The 17,949-nt window shown below is 38.2% G+C and overlaps 1 protein-coding gene across 3 annotated transcripts in view; it reads right to left on the reverse strand.

The window, feature by feature from the left end:
• Positions 1–1,157: 1,157 nt before the first annotated feature.
• The window catches only part of LOC110465782 (E3 ubiquitin-protein ligase UBR5-like), a 50,467-nt gene continuing 33,675 nt past the window's right edge, over positions 1,158–17,949 (reverse strand). For 2 of the 3 annotated variants that reach the window (XM_021521860.1, XM_021521859.1), the window contains exons 36-48: positions 15,997–17,404; positions 15,419–15,577; positions 14,440–14,659; positions 13,268–13,447; positions 12,931–13,000; positions 12,276–12,577; positions 11,029–11,159; positions 10,518–10,742; positions 9,768–9,996; positions 9,333–9,458; positions 7,274–7,418; positions 6,010–6,095; positions 1,158–5,201 (exon numbers count right to left, since the gene is read on the reverse strand). In XM_021521860.1, coding sequence (XP_021377535.1) covers positions 4,989–5,201; positions 6,010–6,095; positions 7,274–7,418; positions 9,333–9,458; positions 9,768–9,996; positions 10,518–10,742; positions 11,029–11,159; positions 12,276–12,577; positions 12,931–13,000; positions 13,268–13,447; positions 14,440–14,659; positions 15,419–15,577; positions 15,997–17,404 — 3,494 coding nt within the window. In that variant the 3' untranslated portion in view covers positions 1,158–4,988. The other variant, XM_021521861.1, reaches the window with a different exon arrangement.

The raw sequence follows: 17,949 nt of genomic DNA on the forward strand, positions 1-17,949 counted from the left end.
GATTAAAGCTAAATTGATACAACATATTTTTCTGAAGCCACAAACAGTTCTGTTACTGTAAATATGACTCTCACATCTTTATTAGTATTGAGAAAGTCGACTCCACAGAACTTTACCTTTGCTGGGTTAAATATTTTTTGGTTTTATTCATCGAGCAAAGTTGTGTACCGTAAAAACGTTTAAATTTTGGGTGGCCATGTGGTGCGCTGGATCATGCACTCACCTCTCAACATGGGGCCAGGGTCGATTCTCCTATCGAAAGTGAAAATGTATGTGGTCACCTACACGACCACGATGCTTTTCTCCGGGTATTCTGGCTTCCTCCAACACGAAGACCTAACCGTGCTTACATCCGGGCCCACAAGAGTGATTGATATAAGTTGAAATAGCCTGTGTCGTAACTGTTGTAAAAGGAATAGTCAATATTCCTAATAAGCATTCTATTGGAAGGCCAACTAATCTACGTGACCTATATCTTGAAAAAAAAATCACAGGAGGCATCAAAGTTCACAAAATAAAACCTCCACAAAAAAATAAGTGCTGTACAGTATCTTTAAACAAGAGGCCCATGGGCCTTAACAGTCACCAGAGTCCTACAGTATTTATTTTTGTTGTTGAAATATGAAGTGGAGATAAAGATGTCATTCATCCCTACCAATTGGAGTAAATAATAGTTAAGTATAACATTAAGTTAAGTTTGTCAGGACCATGAGTTGATCATTCCTCGACTGATTTTCAGTTGAATTTGCCTATTAGAACTTGATTTTAAGATTGTAATAAAAAAAAAATAAAAAAATGGCAGCTGTGGCGGACAATTGAATTTTTGATCGGCCCGAAAAAAACCCCACTTTGCCAGGACCATGAGTTGATCATTCCTACCAAGTTTCGGTTAAATCAGCCCGGTAGAACTGGACTTCAAGTTTGAAATAGTTTTTCAAAATGGCGTCCATATTGGATTTCTGATTGACCCTAAAAATTACAACACTTGGTCAGGGAGTTGTAAGTAACATTCCAAGGAAATATAAATGAAATCCCTTCGAAAGTATTTCAGCTTAAGTTGAAAATGTAAAATGTTAACGGACGACGTATGACGATGGACAAATTAAAGACGGATAGCTAAAGATCAGTTGACCTAAAAAAAAGTACAAACAACAATGACTATTTTCAAGATGTCCTTTATTATATACTGTCACACAAACAATTACACCCTAGCTCTCCAATAGTACAGAATCATACAAGTCACATTCCTCCGAATACACATCTGATGGAATCTAGTTTGAAAAGGAGAAGTTCAATCCTTTTTTGCCCCCAAATAATATAAAACAAGTACTTTCCTTTATTTCTCCTAAGGAAAAGTCTTATACCCAATGTCTCTTGCTCAAAGTTGATCTGTTTGCAATCTGAACAGATTGTTCCAAGACGAATCATAATCTTTAAATTCCAAAGTTATATTTTCATTGGGTTAATATATATGAACATTTTTCTGAATCACATTTTCATACCTATCACAAAACAGTATGATTTCTGCATTTTTAACATACAGATACTGTATCTCACTGATGTTGGTTTTGAACCCTTTAATTTTGATTGTTTTTAGATAAGTCACATGCTTAAATAGTTTTTATTTTAGTCCCCATCAATGTAAGAGGCTAAAGGGTTTAAATCACTCATATGCCTCCTCCCCCCACCACCACACACCCTGATAATTCTATGGAAGGGAGGAGGGGAAGAGTTGAAACACATTTTGTTTGAAAGTTCTCCTAGAAACAGTGTCCAGTAAAAAATATCCGTGGCAAATATCATTTCAATTAAATGAAACCCCCTTTCAGCACCGAAATTTCAAACAGAAGCTCAATCCTTAAGGAAAAGATTATTTACCATAGTAATGTTCCATCAAACATTCCACATTCAAACTTGCTACATCTGTTACACACTCATTCTACTCTAAACTTTCAACTGTACAATAGATAGCTAAATGTGTTTGGTTCCTCTTCATTTAAAATTTAATATGACCTGACCATGACCAATAATCTTTTACCATGCTGCATACACTTCCAGTGTACCACAAGCAATCTTCAACCCATGATGGAGCCAAATGAAACAGCTCCAAAAGTTCTAAATTATTCTAATCAAATGATAACCTTTCTTTAAGGTAGAGAGCCCGAACACTTTTCTACTCTATACAAGCCAAGAGTTATTTTCCAGTTAAGTTTACATTAATTATTTTCTTTATATTTGTACAAAGACGACTAATGAGTTGGAAGACTCGAAATAATTCACAGTAATGTTGCAAAAAATATGAACAAATATCATTACCAGTAGCGCAATTGATAAAATCAAGACGTTTGAGAACTGCATCCTCTTGGCAGAGATGTTTTTTATGAAACAGGAAATTGTTATAAAAGTTTCTTGCCTTCTTTCCTAGTGTTGCTATTGTAAATGAGTAATCAACTCCAAGCCAGAAGAAACGCCAAAATATCCCTCAGTGGAGATACAGCACAGAACAACGAGGCTCTCTATCTTAAAGTAGCAATGGAAATTCAAATAGCCATATTAACATCATGATCACATTTTGTTTCAATATTTGACCGATATAGAAGCACAAGATACACATATTTGTTGTGGGGGAAATCACAGAGGCCCAGCTGTTCAAAGCATGACTAGCTTACAACAATTTATTGCAAAATTTTAATCTAGTAAATGTACACCGACTGAAATTAATCCTCAATCAAGGAAATACAAAAAAGGTTGTAAAAAATAGATTTTCAGGCATTTCTCAAAAATCATATTATATACCCAGTATTTGAACAATTTTCTAAATGGCTTGTTAAGCTGAGCATACTTTGAACAACATGACCTATATATATACCAGTACCTGGTATAAATTATCACAAAGAAAAGAATTGACAGCAGTATGAAATGTAATTGTGAATTACAATATTTATGGATTAATCCATGTAAAACTGATGATACATGTTAGAAGCCCTCTGGCTAAATGATCAGAATCAAGAATCTATTGCAGTGCATTACGCCTTCCAATGTAAATACATTTTTTACACAAAGTGACAAACTATTAAATAAACATATTAAATCATTTTTTCCTGCCACACACAGAAGAATTTCCACGCCTCTTACAAGTACATTAAAACAAGAAAACCACACTTACTAAAGTAGGTGTCTCACTGGCCAAGGACCTGCTATGATCAAGCATATGATAACCATAATCTGACAAACAACATGTACGCCTAAAACAGGTTCACATTTAATACCTAAAACACACGATTCCAAGTAACGTACACATTCCTCCACAATGGTCAGAATAAAGTACTGTACACCTATAAATTCTAATCCATTCAGAAATGAATCTATAGCACATGGCTATGGGGAAAATACAGTACCTAAAATGTCTAAGTATCAGGAATTAAACTGTCCACAAGTCTTTGGAAGTGAATACAGTTCATGAAAATATCCTTGACAGAAAACAGAACATAAATAATTTGCAAGTTACTGAATTAATTGTATGGAAATTCAGCACATAAAATTCTTACCGGTACTTCTGAAATAATTCCCCCTCTCAATAAGAGTAAAATTTGATAAAATAAACCCAGACCCAAATGACGATACTAATTTATCCGTATAAATTTCCAGCAATTCACTTATTGGCGAACAGAAATGTAGTAACAAACGCACATAAAACAGGACTTACTTGTAGAAGTTCCAATAGAAAATTGTACTGAAATATCGGACAATACAGAAATATTTTGAAAATGGAATTAAAATATTTTGTGAATCGAACAGAGATAATATTGAGATACCAATAACACTTGTAACATTTCTCAAATGTCTTTAAATTAGTAATAATATACTTGGAAATGAATTTGTTTTGACTATATTAATCTTATACAGAAATAATCAGCTTATAGTCCAGATTATATCATTAAAAGGAAAGAAGAATGATTTGCCATTGTATATTACACTGTAAATATATACAGCATATCAGAATTAAATAGATTTAGCACTTATTGATGGGATTTAAATAATTGTACCTGTCTCTTAGTCAGATCGCTGAATTTAAATGAAAAGTATTTGCATTCATTATCTCATGAATGCCAAACATATAAATATTGTATACTTGAACGACTGAAGTACGATAAGACTACACATAAATGAATAAATGATGCCAGCATTTTGAATCCTGCTATAGGCCTTAAAGCATTCCACATTGGAATGATGTCAAAACTAGTTCACCTTGGCGAGTATGGCAGTAGCTATCAATTTCCCATTTTACAATTTATAAATCTATTTCAGTGGTTATCAGTTTTTAGCACATCAACTCTCAAAGTCATAATTAATTTTCTTCATCTTAGAAAACGTTACACCTTAAAACGATGATGCACTAATAATTGCAAAACTAGAATGTTCCATCTTATCTCTTCAAACATTCGAGAACGCCTATGCAAGGATATTAAAATAGATGTTACTTGAAAAGTCAAAATTTAACATATAATGCGTTATTTAATTTGGAAAGCTGCTGTTGATCAATCGTCTATAAATTCCTCTTTTACTGTATCCATCCCATGAAGATAACGTACCACTGGATGAACAAGTCTACCAACTCAAAACTGTTCTGTTTTACGTAGGAAAATCATCTTCCATCCACACAAGTTCCACAAGAAAAGCTGTACCTAACTTTGGGAAATGTGACTCGGTGCGTCATCATTACCTTCAGAATTTCTTGGAATTATCCATTTCCCATTAAATAAGATAGTTGTTGACACCAACTCATAATTCTGACACTTGTGCAACTTCTTGGGGTTTAAAAATGTTTCATTAAACCAAAAACAGAGAATGTTGGCAAGCAGATTCCAAATCCGAATCTAATTGTAAATTCAGGCAAGTCAGAATATTGCCATTTTCTCAAAAAACTGAGAAATGTTTTATGGGTTTTGCTCCCTAAAATGTGACAAAGAATGGATTTCCAGTACATCTCAGACAAATCCGAAGGCCTTAGTTTTGATGGCCAGGATGAGTTTGCTGCGGAGCACCAGTTTGGAGGAGTATAGAGGGATATAAAGACGCGAGATACAAGTGTTTGCTGTCGGTAGATGATCGTCGTCAGCTGGCCGTATCGTGATGCTTGGCATCGGCTGAAATCCTTCTTCACTAGCTGGCAGTGCGGGACTGGACGTCCAGAAATACACCTAGTGGAAGAGATACAGAGGTCATGTGATGGAAATGTGTTACAAACAAGAGGCCTTAACTCATTCACCCCTGAAGACACATTTGAACTCTTCCAATTCAAAGGTTGGAATAGTTCATTATAAAATTTCAGGGGTGAATGTGTTAAATGGTCACCAAAGATGTACTGTAGTCTTTTTCGTTACTGAGACATGAAGTGGATGTACTCATGTTTGAAAAGCTAGATTGTTAATTATCAATCATGTAGACACCCAAACTCCATTTGATATATTGAAATATTAATATACATAGTATATATGGGGCAAAGAAGTAATTCCAACAGTGTATATTTTAAGTAATTCGTATCCTAGGGACATACCTCCATTAGGATCCAGTGTTATATGGGATTTTACCGTCTATATTACTTCTTTGACCTATACATAGTATATATATATATTTATACCTAGATAACATATGCAGGTTGAGGACTGTTTGACTTCTATTGTTAGAATCATGTAGCTAAACACAAAGGGCCTGTTCGTTTATGTGGAACAAATGGTTTGTCTGTTTATGAATTTAACATTTCTGGTATTAATACCAGCGGACCTGCAAATGTTTATGCAGGCCTTGTAAGGCTTTGTCAAGGCTCACCTGAAAGCAGCATCAGATTTATACTAGGTCAACTTTATTTCATAAATGAACAACTCGGAACAAAACCTAACCAAAATGTCTGATTTACCAATGGAAAAGGAAAACATCTAATTTAACACTTAATTTCCCTCACTACAATGCAGGAACATAAACAATGTTAAAAGTGTCCAAAATACTTACCAGGTCCTGTCTTTCATGATTGTTCATCTTCTCCACAACGGACCAGAACCACCGCTTGAACCTCTGTACCTTGTCATTATTTTCACCTGGAATACAGACATTCACAGAGATCTTAGTCAAGGATTAAAATTATTGTAAAATAAATGGCAGAAATTAAGTTAAATATCAGAAATTTTCATTACAAAATATTTTAACTTTACTATGTTTCTAATAACTAACTGCTGTACACTTCCCTTTCTACTGCAGTGAAACCTGCCTTACAGACTGCCTGTCCATAAAAAACACTTTACAGAACATTTCTGAACTTTACCGGGAAATTCCTGAAGATTTTTCCATTAAAAGCATTACTGAAATTTATGGAAACTTTGAATTCTTTAAGATTTTTTCTTTAATCCAGCAATGCTTTTTTCCATGGAAAACATTCATTTTGGGTCTTTTCTGAAGTCAAGGTACATTCATTTTGGGTCTTTTCTGAAGTCAAAGCACATTCATTTTGGGTCTTTTCTGAAGTCAAGGTACATTCATTTTGGGTCTTTTCTGAAGTCAAGGTACATTCATTTTGGGTCTTTTCTGAAGTCAAGGTACATTCATTTTGGGTCTTTTCTGAAGTCAAGGTACATTCATTTTGGGTCTTTTCTGAAGTCAAGGTACATTCATTTTGGGTCTTTTCTGAAGTCAAGGTACATTCATTTTGGGTCTTTTCTGAAGTCAAGGTACATTCATTTTGGGTCTTTTCTGAAGTCAAGGTACATTCATTTTGGGTCTTTTCTGAAGTCAAGGTACATTCATTTTGGGTCTTTTCTGAAGTCAAGGTACATTCATTTTGGGTCTTTTCTGAAGTCAAGGTACATTCATTTTGGGTCTTTTCTGAAGTCAAGGTACATTCATTTTGGGTCTTTTCTGAAGTCAAGGTACATTCATTTTGGGTCTTTTCTGAAGTCAAGGTACATTCATTTTGGGTCTTTTCTGAAGTCAAGGTACATTCATTTTGGGTCTTTTCTGAAGTCAAGGTACATTCATTTTGGGTCTTTTCTGAAGTCAAGGTACATTCATTTTGGGTCTTTTCTGAAGTCAAGGTACATTCATTTTGGGTCTTTTCTGAAGTCAAGGTACATTCATTTTGGGTCTTCCTGGCTACCACTGCCAGGTTAAAGTTCCTGAAGTAGTGGTATTTCTCTATTGTGTGTATCACTCACCACTCTCATCGTTAAACGATGAGTAGCTAATAAGCCTCAGGAGCCATTATCTTTTGTGTATCACTTACCACTCTCATCGTTAAACGATGTGTAGCTAATGAGAGTCTGTACGTTAATGTCGCCGACACCGTTCAGCAGCAGACGCAGGTCCTCAGACGTTAGACCCTCCAGTGAATTGGATGGTATCACATCAAATACACCAAGGCGCAGGTTCTAGAGAAAAAGGTAGCACATTTTCAATGTTGTTTCCATAAATGGTGCTGTAGTATTGGTCCAGATCAGGAAATAATACAAGAGGCCCAGAGGGCCTGTATCGCTCTCCTGGATCCCTTAGCAATCATGGCAAAATATTCTCTAAATGAGATCAAGGGAATATGCCAAACCCCAACGCCAATCCTTGTAGCATAACTGTATTAGATTTTGTCATGCCCAGCAATTTTATGTATGGTTATGGTGTGGGGATCTCAACTTTGACTCAGAAACTAGGTCCCTAGGGTTGTGGCCAGACCCCAGGATCAATTCTATGCATTTGTCTCTTTTTGCCCAGCATTTGTATATATAGTTTTGGGGTGGGGATCACCACAGTTTTAAAGTTATGGCCCAGGAACTATGTCTCCAAGGGCGGGGCCAGACCCTAGTGCCATCCTGGAATCAAATGAGCAATCTTCTCTTTATACTCAGTAATTGTATACCATGGTTATATGGTGGGGATCTCAACTATTTCCAAGTAATACACTTTTTTGGCCCCACCCCTTAGCCCGGGGGGTCAGCCCCACCATTTGTACAATTTTGAATCCCCACCGCCTAGGGATGCTTCCAGTCAAATATGGTTGATATCCACCTTTTAGTTCCAGAGAAGAAGTAGCTTAAAGCAATATAGCCAAATTTCCCCCTTTTGGCCCCGCCCTTCAGCCCCCTGGGGGGTCAGCCCCATCATTTGTACAATTTCGAATCCCCACCACCTAGGGATGTTTCCAGTCAAATATGGTTGATATCCACCTTTTAGTTCCAGAGAAGAAGTAGCTTAAAGCAATATAGCCAAATTTACCCCTTTTAGCCCTGACCCTCATCCCCCTGGGGGGTCATCCCCATCATTTGTACAATTTTGAGTCTCCATCACCTAGGGATGCTTCCAGTCAAGTACGGTTGATATCCACTTCTTAGTTCCAGAGAAGAAGTCGCTTAGAGCAATATAGCCAAATTTACCCCTTTTAGCCCTGCCCCTGATCCCCCTGGGGGGTCAGCCCCATCATTTGTACAATTTTGAGTCTCCATCACCTAGGGATGCTTCCAGTCAAATATGGTTGATATCCATCCCTTAGTTCCAGAGAAGAAGTCGCTTAGAGCAATATAGCCAAATTTACCCCTTTTAGCCCTGCCCCTCATCCCCCTGGGGGGTCAGCCCCATCATTTGTACAATTTTGAATCTCCACCACCTAGGGATGCTTCCCGTCAAATATGGTTGATATCCACCTTTTAGTTCCAGAGAAGAAGTCGCTTAAAGCAATATAGCCAAATTTACCCCTTTTAGCCCTGCCCCTCATCCCCCTGGGGGGTCAGCCCCATCATTTGTACAATTTTGAATCCCCACCACCTAGGGATGCTTCCAGTCAAATTTAGTTTAATTTCAATCAGTGGTAAAGAAGAAGAAGTCGTTTAAAGAAATTGTTGACGTACGGACGTACCGACAGACGGACGGACGGACGACAGACGCAACGGTTTGGCATAAGCTCACCTTGGTCCTACGGACCAGGTGAGCAAATAATCTTGCAGAAATGTGCTTTGATATGTATGTATCAAGTTCCCTGCACTCGTTTTGCCTCTAGTTGATATAGGGATGACACTTACAGGAACATCATTCAGCAATACATTTATAGAATTGGGGGTGGCCAAATATGAAAATGTCTGTTTTGTATAAAGTATATTGTACCTCATGCCAGAAAATAGATACATCATAAGAATACACACTAATACATCAGCAGCTTGTTTCTGTATCCATTTGTTGTTGACCTTGGAAATTAATTTGTCATTTCAAAGAAATGCCAACAGTATATTTAGTGGAAAACACTTTGATTTCCCCTTCCAGAAATCCCGAGAAAACAAGAAATTATCTCTCCTTTGACCTACCTTGAGTGCCTTGTCTGCGACCTTCACCATTCTATACTCTGCGTAACGTCGTACATAGTCGTGTACATTCTGAGCATTAACTTCCACGTCAGAACCATTTGTCATCAACTCGACCTGCTCCCCGCCCTGTTATAATAGAATCGTATGTTACATAGGTCATACAGCATTACTGGTATCCAATTTAAGGACCTTTTAAGGGCTTCAAGCGTAAAGTTAAACAAAATTGTGAGTTTTTTCTTTTCAAATCTGATTTTCAAATTCATACTGGATTCAGATTCGACAGCCTAACCATTTCACCCCTTTGGTAACTCTAACCATACATTTTTCTGGGCGAGTCCATTATGGTCTATAGTGGGAAAAGGGTTGACTGCCATTTTTTTTTTAACTGAAAATGCTTTAGGCCTTTACATCCTAAAATACTTTATAAATGCTTACCTCCTCTGCACACAACTCTACACAGAAGTTCATGTCGAGGGCAGTGAAAAGAAGAGAGGCGTCTCTCATCTCGGAGTCTTGGACGAGCTGACGTAGACTCTCGTACATGACGGGGTCAAAGAATGCTAAATCGTGCCAGCCGATTTTGCGCCCCAGGATATATTTCAGAACGTGTCGGTTGAGGAAGAGTGGACATAGTTCATTTTGTAGAAGACACAAACCAAGAACCCTGTAAATTCATAAGAATTAGTTAAAAAAAAATAGACAGTTTGAAATTGACAACATCTAAACCCTAATGGTATGTCACGATATGTCTTCTTTCAAATTGCAGACTGACTAATTCTTTAGAAAATTCATAAACTACAAATTTCTACATGGAAAAGGCTAATCTCAAAATACAGGATACACAAAAACAGATTCAAGATTGAAGTGACAGGTTTTATGTCCTTATATGTAAAAAGAAATCTAAAGAATTATCAATATGTTTGCTATTATGACTGCAGCCTATCAGAGACACCTGAAAGTAAAAGGATCATAAATTATTTGAAACTTTAAATACTAATGACCTTTGTGCCTCCTGCCAGCCAAAAGGATACTTTATTCATGATTTCTAGTCTGCACCAAATGGTTCAGAACAGGAAATTAAAAGGTGTGGAGAAAAACATATTTAAGTAAATTCATACTGCAGTAATTTTACAAAACTATTTCTGAGATGACCAAGAGAATATTTCACTAAAATTATAATCTTACCGGCCAACATTTCTGAAGGCATTCAGCCGTTCAGCTGTGTTTTTCCCTGGTCTTGGTGAATAAAATCCTCGTTTTCCTGGTTGCCAGAATAGCGGGGCGCTGTCTTCTAAATCGTCTTCTTCCTCAACATCGCTACGGCGATCTGACCCAGTTGATTTCTTTTTCTTGTCAGATGATGACAAATTAAATATATCTAGGTCAAGTAGTGCTTCTGCACTAAGTTCTCTGAAGGATAAAAAGTAATCGGTTTCAGTTCTCATTTTTTTTTTAAATGAAATCAAATCTATACCGTCATTTATGAAGGATACTTACTTTTACTAAATATGAAACTTTTTTTTTAATTATCACTAAAATTGACAGGAATTTTTGAGCTGTACAATAAAATAATTTATCAAAATCAACTCTACTTGAAAGTATATTCCAGCAACATTCAATTCATGTCACAATCAACTGATTGCATACAATTTCTGAAAATACTAAATCAGTTAATTTACATCAAAATCTTGTTTACCTGCCATGTGAGAGGATGATGTCGACAGCTTCGTCCACACGTTGCCGTAGTGTCTCCTCGGAGGTCAGCATCAGCAGGAGTTGGGCCGGAGATAACTCTAACAGCATTCCGGTGACCTTTGGGGCCAGTGACTGGAACACAAGTCAAAGGTCAATTACACAAGTCAAGGTCATCATCAGTTAACAAGTAACAGAGTAGGGACAACATTAAATCACAAGCGGTGGAAGTCAAAGTCAATATTAGTTCACGAGTAACGCAAGAGATAATTTAATTTTAGTTCACAAGTAAGTTAAATTAATACATAGGTTCGCAAGTAGCAGAAGTCAAAGTTAATATCAACTCAGAAGTAATGCAAGCCAAAACTCAAGATTTGTTTCAGCATAAGTAACACTGAAAATAGAACAAAATTCTATAATGTCCTATTACTAGAGAGTCCCAGTTTCTTTGGCACAACTCAATATATATCTGTGTACTGTGTACTGTATAGCGCTTTAAATTCGCTGGGTCAATATTTCCCGGTTTCGTATTCAGAACATATTTGCAAGGGTCTAATTTCGCTGTGCACACAAATCCCATGTGTCATACAAAGTATTTTGAGTGTCATCATTTAAGGGTTAAACCTCGAAATACATGTTAACTGTTTGAAAACACTGATACCGAGCGTCATCATCTGCCACTCGAAAGAAAATCACAGGTGTATGTACCTTTGTAGGAGTAAACTTTAATCAATTAATCACCTACTGTGTACAAATAAATATGTTGTGACCACTTATTTGTAAGTGTTGTCTTAACATGGACTGCCAAGTTGTCCGGTGATAATCTGACTTGAGTTCATTTAAGCTTGCATAACAGCGTTGGGTTATAGGTACTCTCAACATGTTGTGATAAGGTCCGTAAAAGTGGTTAACATTTTCGATAATTTCGCTGGTGTTTAGAATTCGCGGATATTAGTCAAAGCACGAATACAGCGAAATTAGAAGCCCCGCGAAATACAACTGCTATACAGTATATATCTCTGTCTCAAACTTATCTCAATTGAGAGTACACAACCCTCCTATAGCTAATAGCTATCTATTGAACTATTTCTTCTGAACATTTGTCTGTCTGAATGGCACATGAGGTTTTAACTTTGAAACTCAAAATCGATGGTTTGCTCCAAAAATGAAAGTGTCAATTTTACAGATGTAAACAGAACTTTAGCAGAAACTTCTGAGTGTGAATTAACAAATTTTACTGCATTAACTTACAGGCTGTAGAACCCGCACTCTGGGATACAAGCGCTCGCCCAGTTGTCTGCGATACTGTGATATGGTGTCACTGTTGCTACCCTCTGGTGGCGGCACCCCTGCCCCCTCCGTGGGGTTGGGTACGGCCACACTCGGGGGCGTGGTCGCGGGATTGGCGTTGGCACTTTCAGCCGGCATGTAGAATGGCGGAGCGTCGTAGGACAGTGTACGTCGTGTCTCACGGTCACGACTTCTTTGTCGCTGGACTGCTGCTCTCTGCCGATCACGCTCTCGTTCACGTGACCGAGCTCTCTGGATCAGACCTGAAAAATAATTACACAATGACTTTTTAAAAAGACAAGACTGTCTGAATCTCTAATATGGCAGAAAAACACCGATCACGCTCTCGTTCACGTGACCGAGCTCTCTGGATCAGACCTGAAAAATAAATACACAATGAATTTTCAAGTAGACAAAGACTGCCTGTATCTCTAATATGGCAGAAAAACACCATCTGATATGACTTACAATTAAGAGATGCTATCTAGTTACATGAAACAAACTATTCAGATTTAAGTAACAATATGCTTTGGAAATTTTCAGAAACAGTATATTTGCTAAAAGAATGCCCTGTACCATGCCTGTATATTTTAACTACAATGATGTAGATACTCACTGTACTGCAGGCTCTTTCCACCAACTATCACACCATCTAGAGCGGGCAGTTTCTCCTGGGACAAAACCGCCTACAAACAAAAACAGTCCATATCAAACCTTGTTAGGTCCAAGAACAAAAATATCCATTTGGTATTATCAGAAGTACTGAAAGATACTACTAAAGCAAACCATTATATTTTGAAATTTTTATTTTTGGAAAGACTTAGTTTTTTAAGAATGAAGCTTTTGCTCAGATTTACAATAAATATTCAGAAATGGTCATCCAACAAACACGTTAGAAAATGTTCACATAAACTCCATGCATGCCTACAGAAAATACTACCAGGAGAACTCACATTAGCTAGGGCTGTGTAAAAGCTCCGGGCAACTCCACTGCCTTCTCCAGGCTCGTCCTTGAAAGTGACCTTGACTCGATGTACAGCCAATGGCTGGCTGTTGCTGTTGGTGCGGCGGTTGAAGAGCGTGTTGAGCTGTCGGAAGGCCTGAATGATCAGCAGGTTCCTATCCCTTTCAACCTGTGACAGACAGCGATAATATCACATATCATGTACTCTGGTCTGAGAAGTTAGCATGGTATAACACTCACTGATACTCAAATGTACACATAGAAATATTACGTATAACACTCACTGATACTCAAATGTACACATAGAAATATTACATGTCAATGTTTTCCAATCAGAAACTGTTGGAGCCTTTCTGTCATATGTTTACAGTAATCTGGGACATTTCATCTTTTAATGTAAAGTTTAAACTTTGACAGAAATTTTGAAATGGTTTTGGATTGATGATTACTATTTGTTTTTTTTGTGTGTAGCATATCATACCACCATTAATGTCAAAAAGATGCAGTTCAACCCTTAAATATTTTAATATTCATATGATTTTTCTGTATGTTATTACCATCTCCATAACATATTGAATGAAGTTGCAAAGTGTTGAAATTGAATCGGTTGAAGATTTTCTATATATAGCAACAGTGACCTTGGAACCCTTAAACACAAGGATGTCAGAGGTATACTCATACTTGACCTTTGCATAAAGTTTGACCAAAATCCATGAAAGAAAGAAGTTGCTTTGCTAAGTGTTTAAATTGAATCAGTTGATGATTTTCTATATATAGCAAGTGTGACCTTGGCCTTGACCTTGGTTCCATGAAACACAACGATGTCAGAAGTATACTCATACTTGACCTTTGTATAAAGTTTGACCAAAATCTGTCAAAGAATGAAGTTGCTAAGTGTTTACATTGAATCGGGACGCGACGCGACGGACATTGGCAACACTATATGCCCCCCCCCCCCCATTTTATGGAGGGTTGTACCTTTGTATAAAGTTTGACCAAAATCTGTCAAAGAATGAAGTGTTTACATTGAATCGGGACAGGACGGGATGGACATGGGCAACACTATATGCCGCCCTAATTTATGGCGGGGGCATAAAAATATCCGTAGGTTTATATATTATATATAAAGTATATCAAATAGTAGCTTTTTTCTATCATTACCTCCAACGTGAGATCTTTCTGTTGCGAGTTTCGAATCTTCTCCATCTCGCGTCGGAACTTGCTCTCCTTGACGGGGAATCCGCCGAGTTCACTGATGACAGATCCCGGCTCTGCTCCCACATCATCACAAAACACGCCTCCAAACAACTCCAGGGCCAGACGCCATCGCCCCAACAACACGTCATGTGACACCAGTGTCATGTGACCAATGTACATTTGTCTGAGGAATATCAAAATTAATACTTGAATTATCATTAAGGATCAAATCTAGTGAGATTTCAGACTTGTCTGGATTCTAATTGTGGCATGTTTTAACCAATGAGTGGAATAAGACTACATTGAATTTAAAAAAAAAATCGTATGAAGTGTGAGGTTCTACATGAAATGGTTTACGAGGTATGCCTGAAAACAGTTTTTCCATTATTGAGGTCGAGGTTAAAATAAAGGTGTCAGTGAGCTTAATTTGGTTTGCGACATTCTGTCTTCCAACATGTTAATACTTGATTTGATCATCTTTAAATTAAATGAAACTTGAGAAACAGTCCAACAGATGGATGCAGACATCACAAAACACTATATTTACACAACCATACCTTTACAAGCGGGGTATCATAACGGAATTTCCAGGCATTGATTACCAATAATAACCTCTAAACCGTAAACATATACAAAAACCTTACAAAGTGTAGCAAGGAACTTTACTTCTCACCCCCTTCAAAGTAATACTGTGATACATTGACTGACGTTTACCGAGGTGGTCAACAACTCTCTTTTCCTTCCCAGAAAAGCAATCATTGCATAGGAATTCTGAATTAAGGGTTAATTTTATCCCTTATATTTACTTTGCTGTCAAAGACCAAAAAGTCATGAAGCCATGCTAGCACTCTTTAAATTGTATTTTCACAAAAAACTAGATCTTTAGTTTATGATAAGTGAGTTCAAAAGGTCCCCCTCCCCCGATCCATGTCCATATACTTACTCATTACTCTGATGCCTGTTAGCAGCCTGTGTTCCGGTGGCAGGGGAGAGTACTCCCGTCTGTGATGTCTCCACAACAACCGTGTTAGACACATTTTCATGAGCTCCAACAATATCTACTGGAGTGTCCAGGCTTGAACTTTGAATGGTGTCTCCAAGGCTACGGAAATAAGGAGATCAAGGTAAAGTGAGCCTCAAAAACAGGACAATATTCGTTCAACCATATCATTAAAATCTATACAAAGAAGATGACTTCAATTTTGAAAATCTTCAAATATAATTTGATACTTACCTTAGTGCATTATGAAAGTTTGTGTTCTGCAACTAATTTCATAGTGAACTATTCCAACCTTTGAATTGGAAGAGTTCAAATGTGTTTTCAGGGGTGAAACTTAATGAGTTAAAAATTCAAAATTATATTCACTTTCTTGTCATAAATCTTCATTTATTTGAGTGTGTTTGAGAGTTTGTCTGCTGCCTAGTCTAGTTTCCATATGATATTTTTATAAAACAATTAATATCAGATATCAAAAGATGAAAATTACAGCTTCTCATAAAATCCTCTTTTTTTTTATTTACCTGCCCCCTAGGGATGATGATGGCAGAGTAGCAAGTGATCCTGTTGATGGAATACTAGGCCCTGTAGACAAACTGCCACTAGGTGGTGCTGACAGACTACTTCCCGTTGGTGCAAGGGGGGTTTCTCCACTGTGAAGAGAAGACCCCTGTGATAGGTCCATGCTAGTGGTTATATCCATGGCTGAACTCTGACTCTGGGTTGCTGACCTTTGACCTGAAGATGAAGACGCCTGGTCGATACTGCTTAGTCCAGTCAGCGTGAGTTCACTGCTGGCTCCTGATATTGTGTTGCTACGACTCAACGCACCAAAAGGCATACTGTAAGATCTGGCTGGAATCATGAGAACGTTGTGTGACAATGCCACGCCTTGGGACGTTGGTGGCTGAGCCATCAAGGGTGTCTGGGACGAGGACGAGCTAGCATGAACAATGACACTGGCCTGCTGGCCTTGTCCTGAACCTTCGACCTTTGGTTTTGGTACGATTGGTGATGCTGGGGATTCTGTGTCCATGTCAGTCAGGGCTGAAGGAGTCCCTGAATTTGACCCCAAGATCCCAGAACTTGACCCTAATGAAGAACTTCCCTGTAAAACAATGTTTGTGGCTTGTTGTACAATGGTTTCCACAGCAGCTCTGTTACTAGTATCCATGGGAACTGGTGTGGCCCCCGCAGTGGACACATTTGAAGGTTTCACAATCACACTGGGGTTACTAAAAGCCAGGTCAGGGGCCAGGGAAGACTGCTGTGCCCCGCCTTGTGCAGAGAACACTAGTCCACTTGACTGTCCGGAGGCCTGAGAGGAATCAGACATACGACTAGCAAATCCCATTCTCACAGGAAGTTTATCAAAATGAGTGCGATGTGGAGAGGACTGTAGAGCACTCGAGTCCCCACCCCCTCTGTGTGGTGGTACAGTGTGATGAATCATACCGAACATGTCTTCACGACGTGCATTAGGCTGAAGCAGGTGAGGCTGGTCAGCCAATGGCAACGCTTCTACTAGTGGCGTCTGGAACGGGTCTGGAGGTGGGCATCCAAGGAATATTGTGGAATCGGTGCGATGAAAGAACGAATGTTTTCGTCCAGATTTGGCTGTGACATCACTTTCACCATCCACACTCTCTGCATCCATTGACAGACTGTTGTTAACCGGTTCATCCTCATGCTCCTCATTCTCATTCTCGTCGTGGTCCCACGAAATGACAGAGATTCCATCACGGAAAACCTCACTGTCCGTGTCAGTACTGCTGCGCATATAGTAGATGAGAGCATCAAAGACATATGCGACGTGGCGCATGGCGGAGATGTCGAGACTAGGGAGAGTGTCGGAGTGTTCGTCGTTGTGTGACCTCATCAGTGACAAGGCGTAGTTGAGGAAGTCGCGTCTAGCCACGTTACCATCAGAACCTGCATAACAAAACTCCATATCAGAGTCAAGTTTATCAAGCGAAACATACTCTGCATACTGTTATTGACCTGAAAACCATCCCCTGTCCTGATTTATTCAAAACTGCTAGGAGCAAAGGGCACTAAGTAGGCCATATGCCTTTTGGTCCTTAGCAATTTTGGAAAATTAGAATTGCAGACCCTTACAAAATTCTTTAAAACAATTATTATGATTAACGTTTTTGAAGTAAGTGGGTCAATTATGGTGAAGGTGATGGCATCATCAGACCAGAAAAGGGACAGAGGACATCTACCAGGTTGTATTTGAGATGTCTTCAATTCAAGTCAAACAAACATTAGAAATTCTGTTAAGATCGTACCTACAATAATACAATACCTAATATTGGAAATCACCAACTGCTGGAAATTGCTTGATAATATGTGGTAATTTTGTCTACTTCTATTATGGCAATCATAATTGTATGTGAATATTTTGAATAGTTTGTCGGTGCCTGGAGTGTGTTCTGGCTATGGATACCTAGAACAAGTACACACATAAATTGTAA

This window comes from Mizuhopecten yessoensis, unplaced genomic scaffold, assembly GCF_002113885.1.
Source record: "Mizuhopecten yessoensis strain PY_sf001 unplaced genomic scaffold, ASM211388v2 scaffold11101, whole genome shotgun sequence".
Taxonomy (NCBI): domain Eukaryota; kingdom Metazoa; phylum Mollusca; class Bivalvia; order Pectinida; family Pectinidae; genus Mizuhopecten; species Mizuhopecten yessoensis.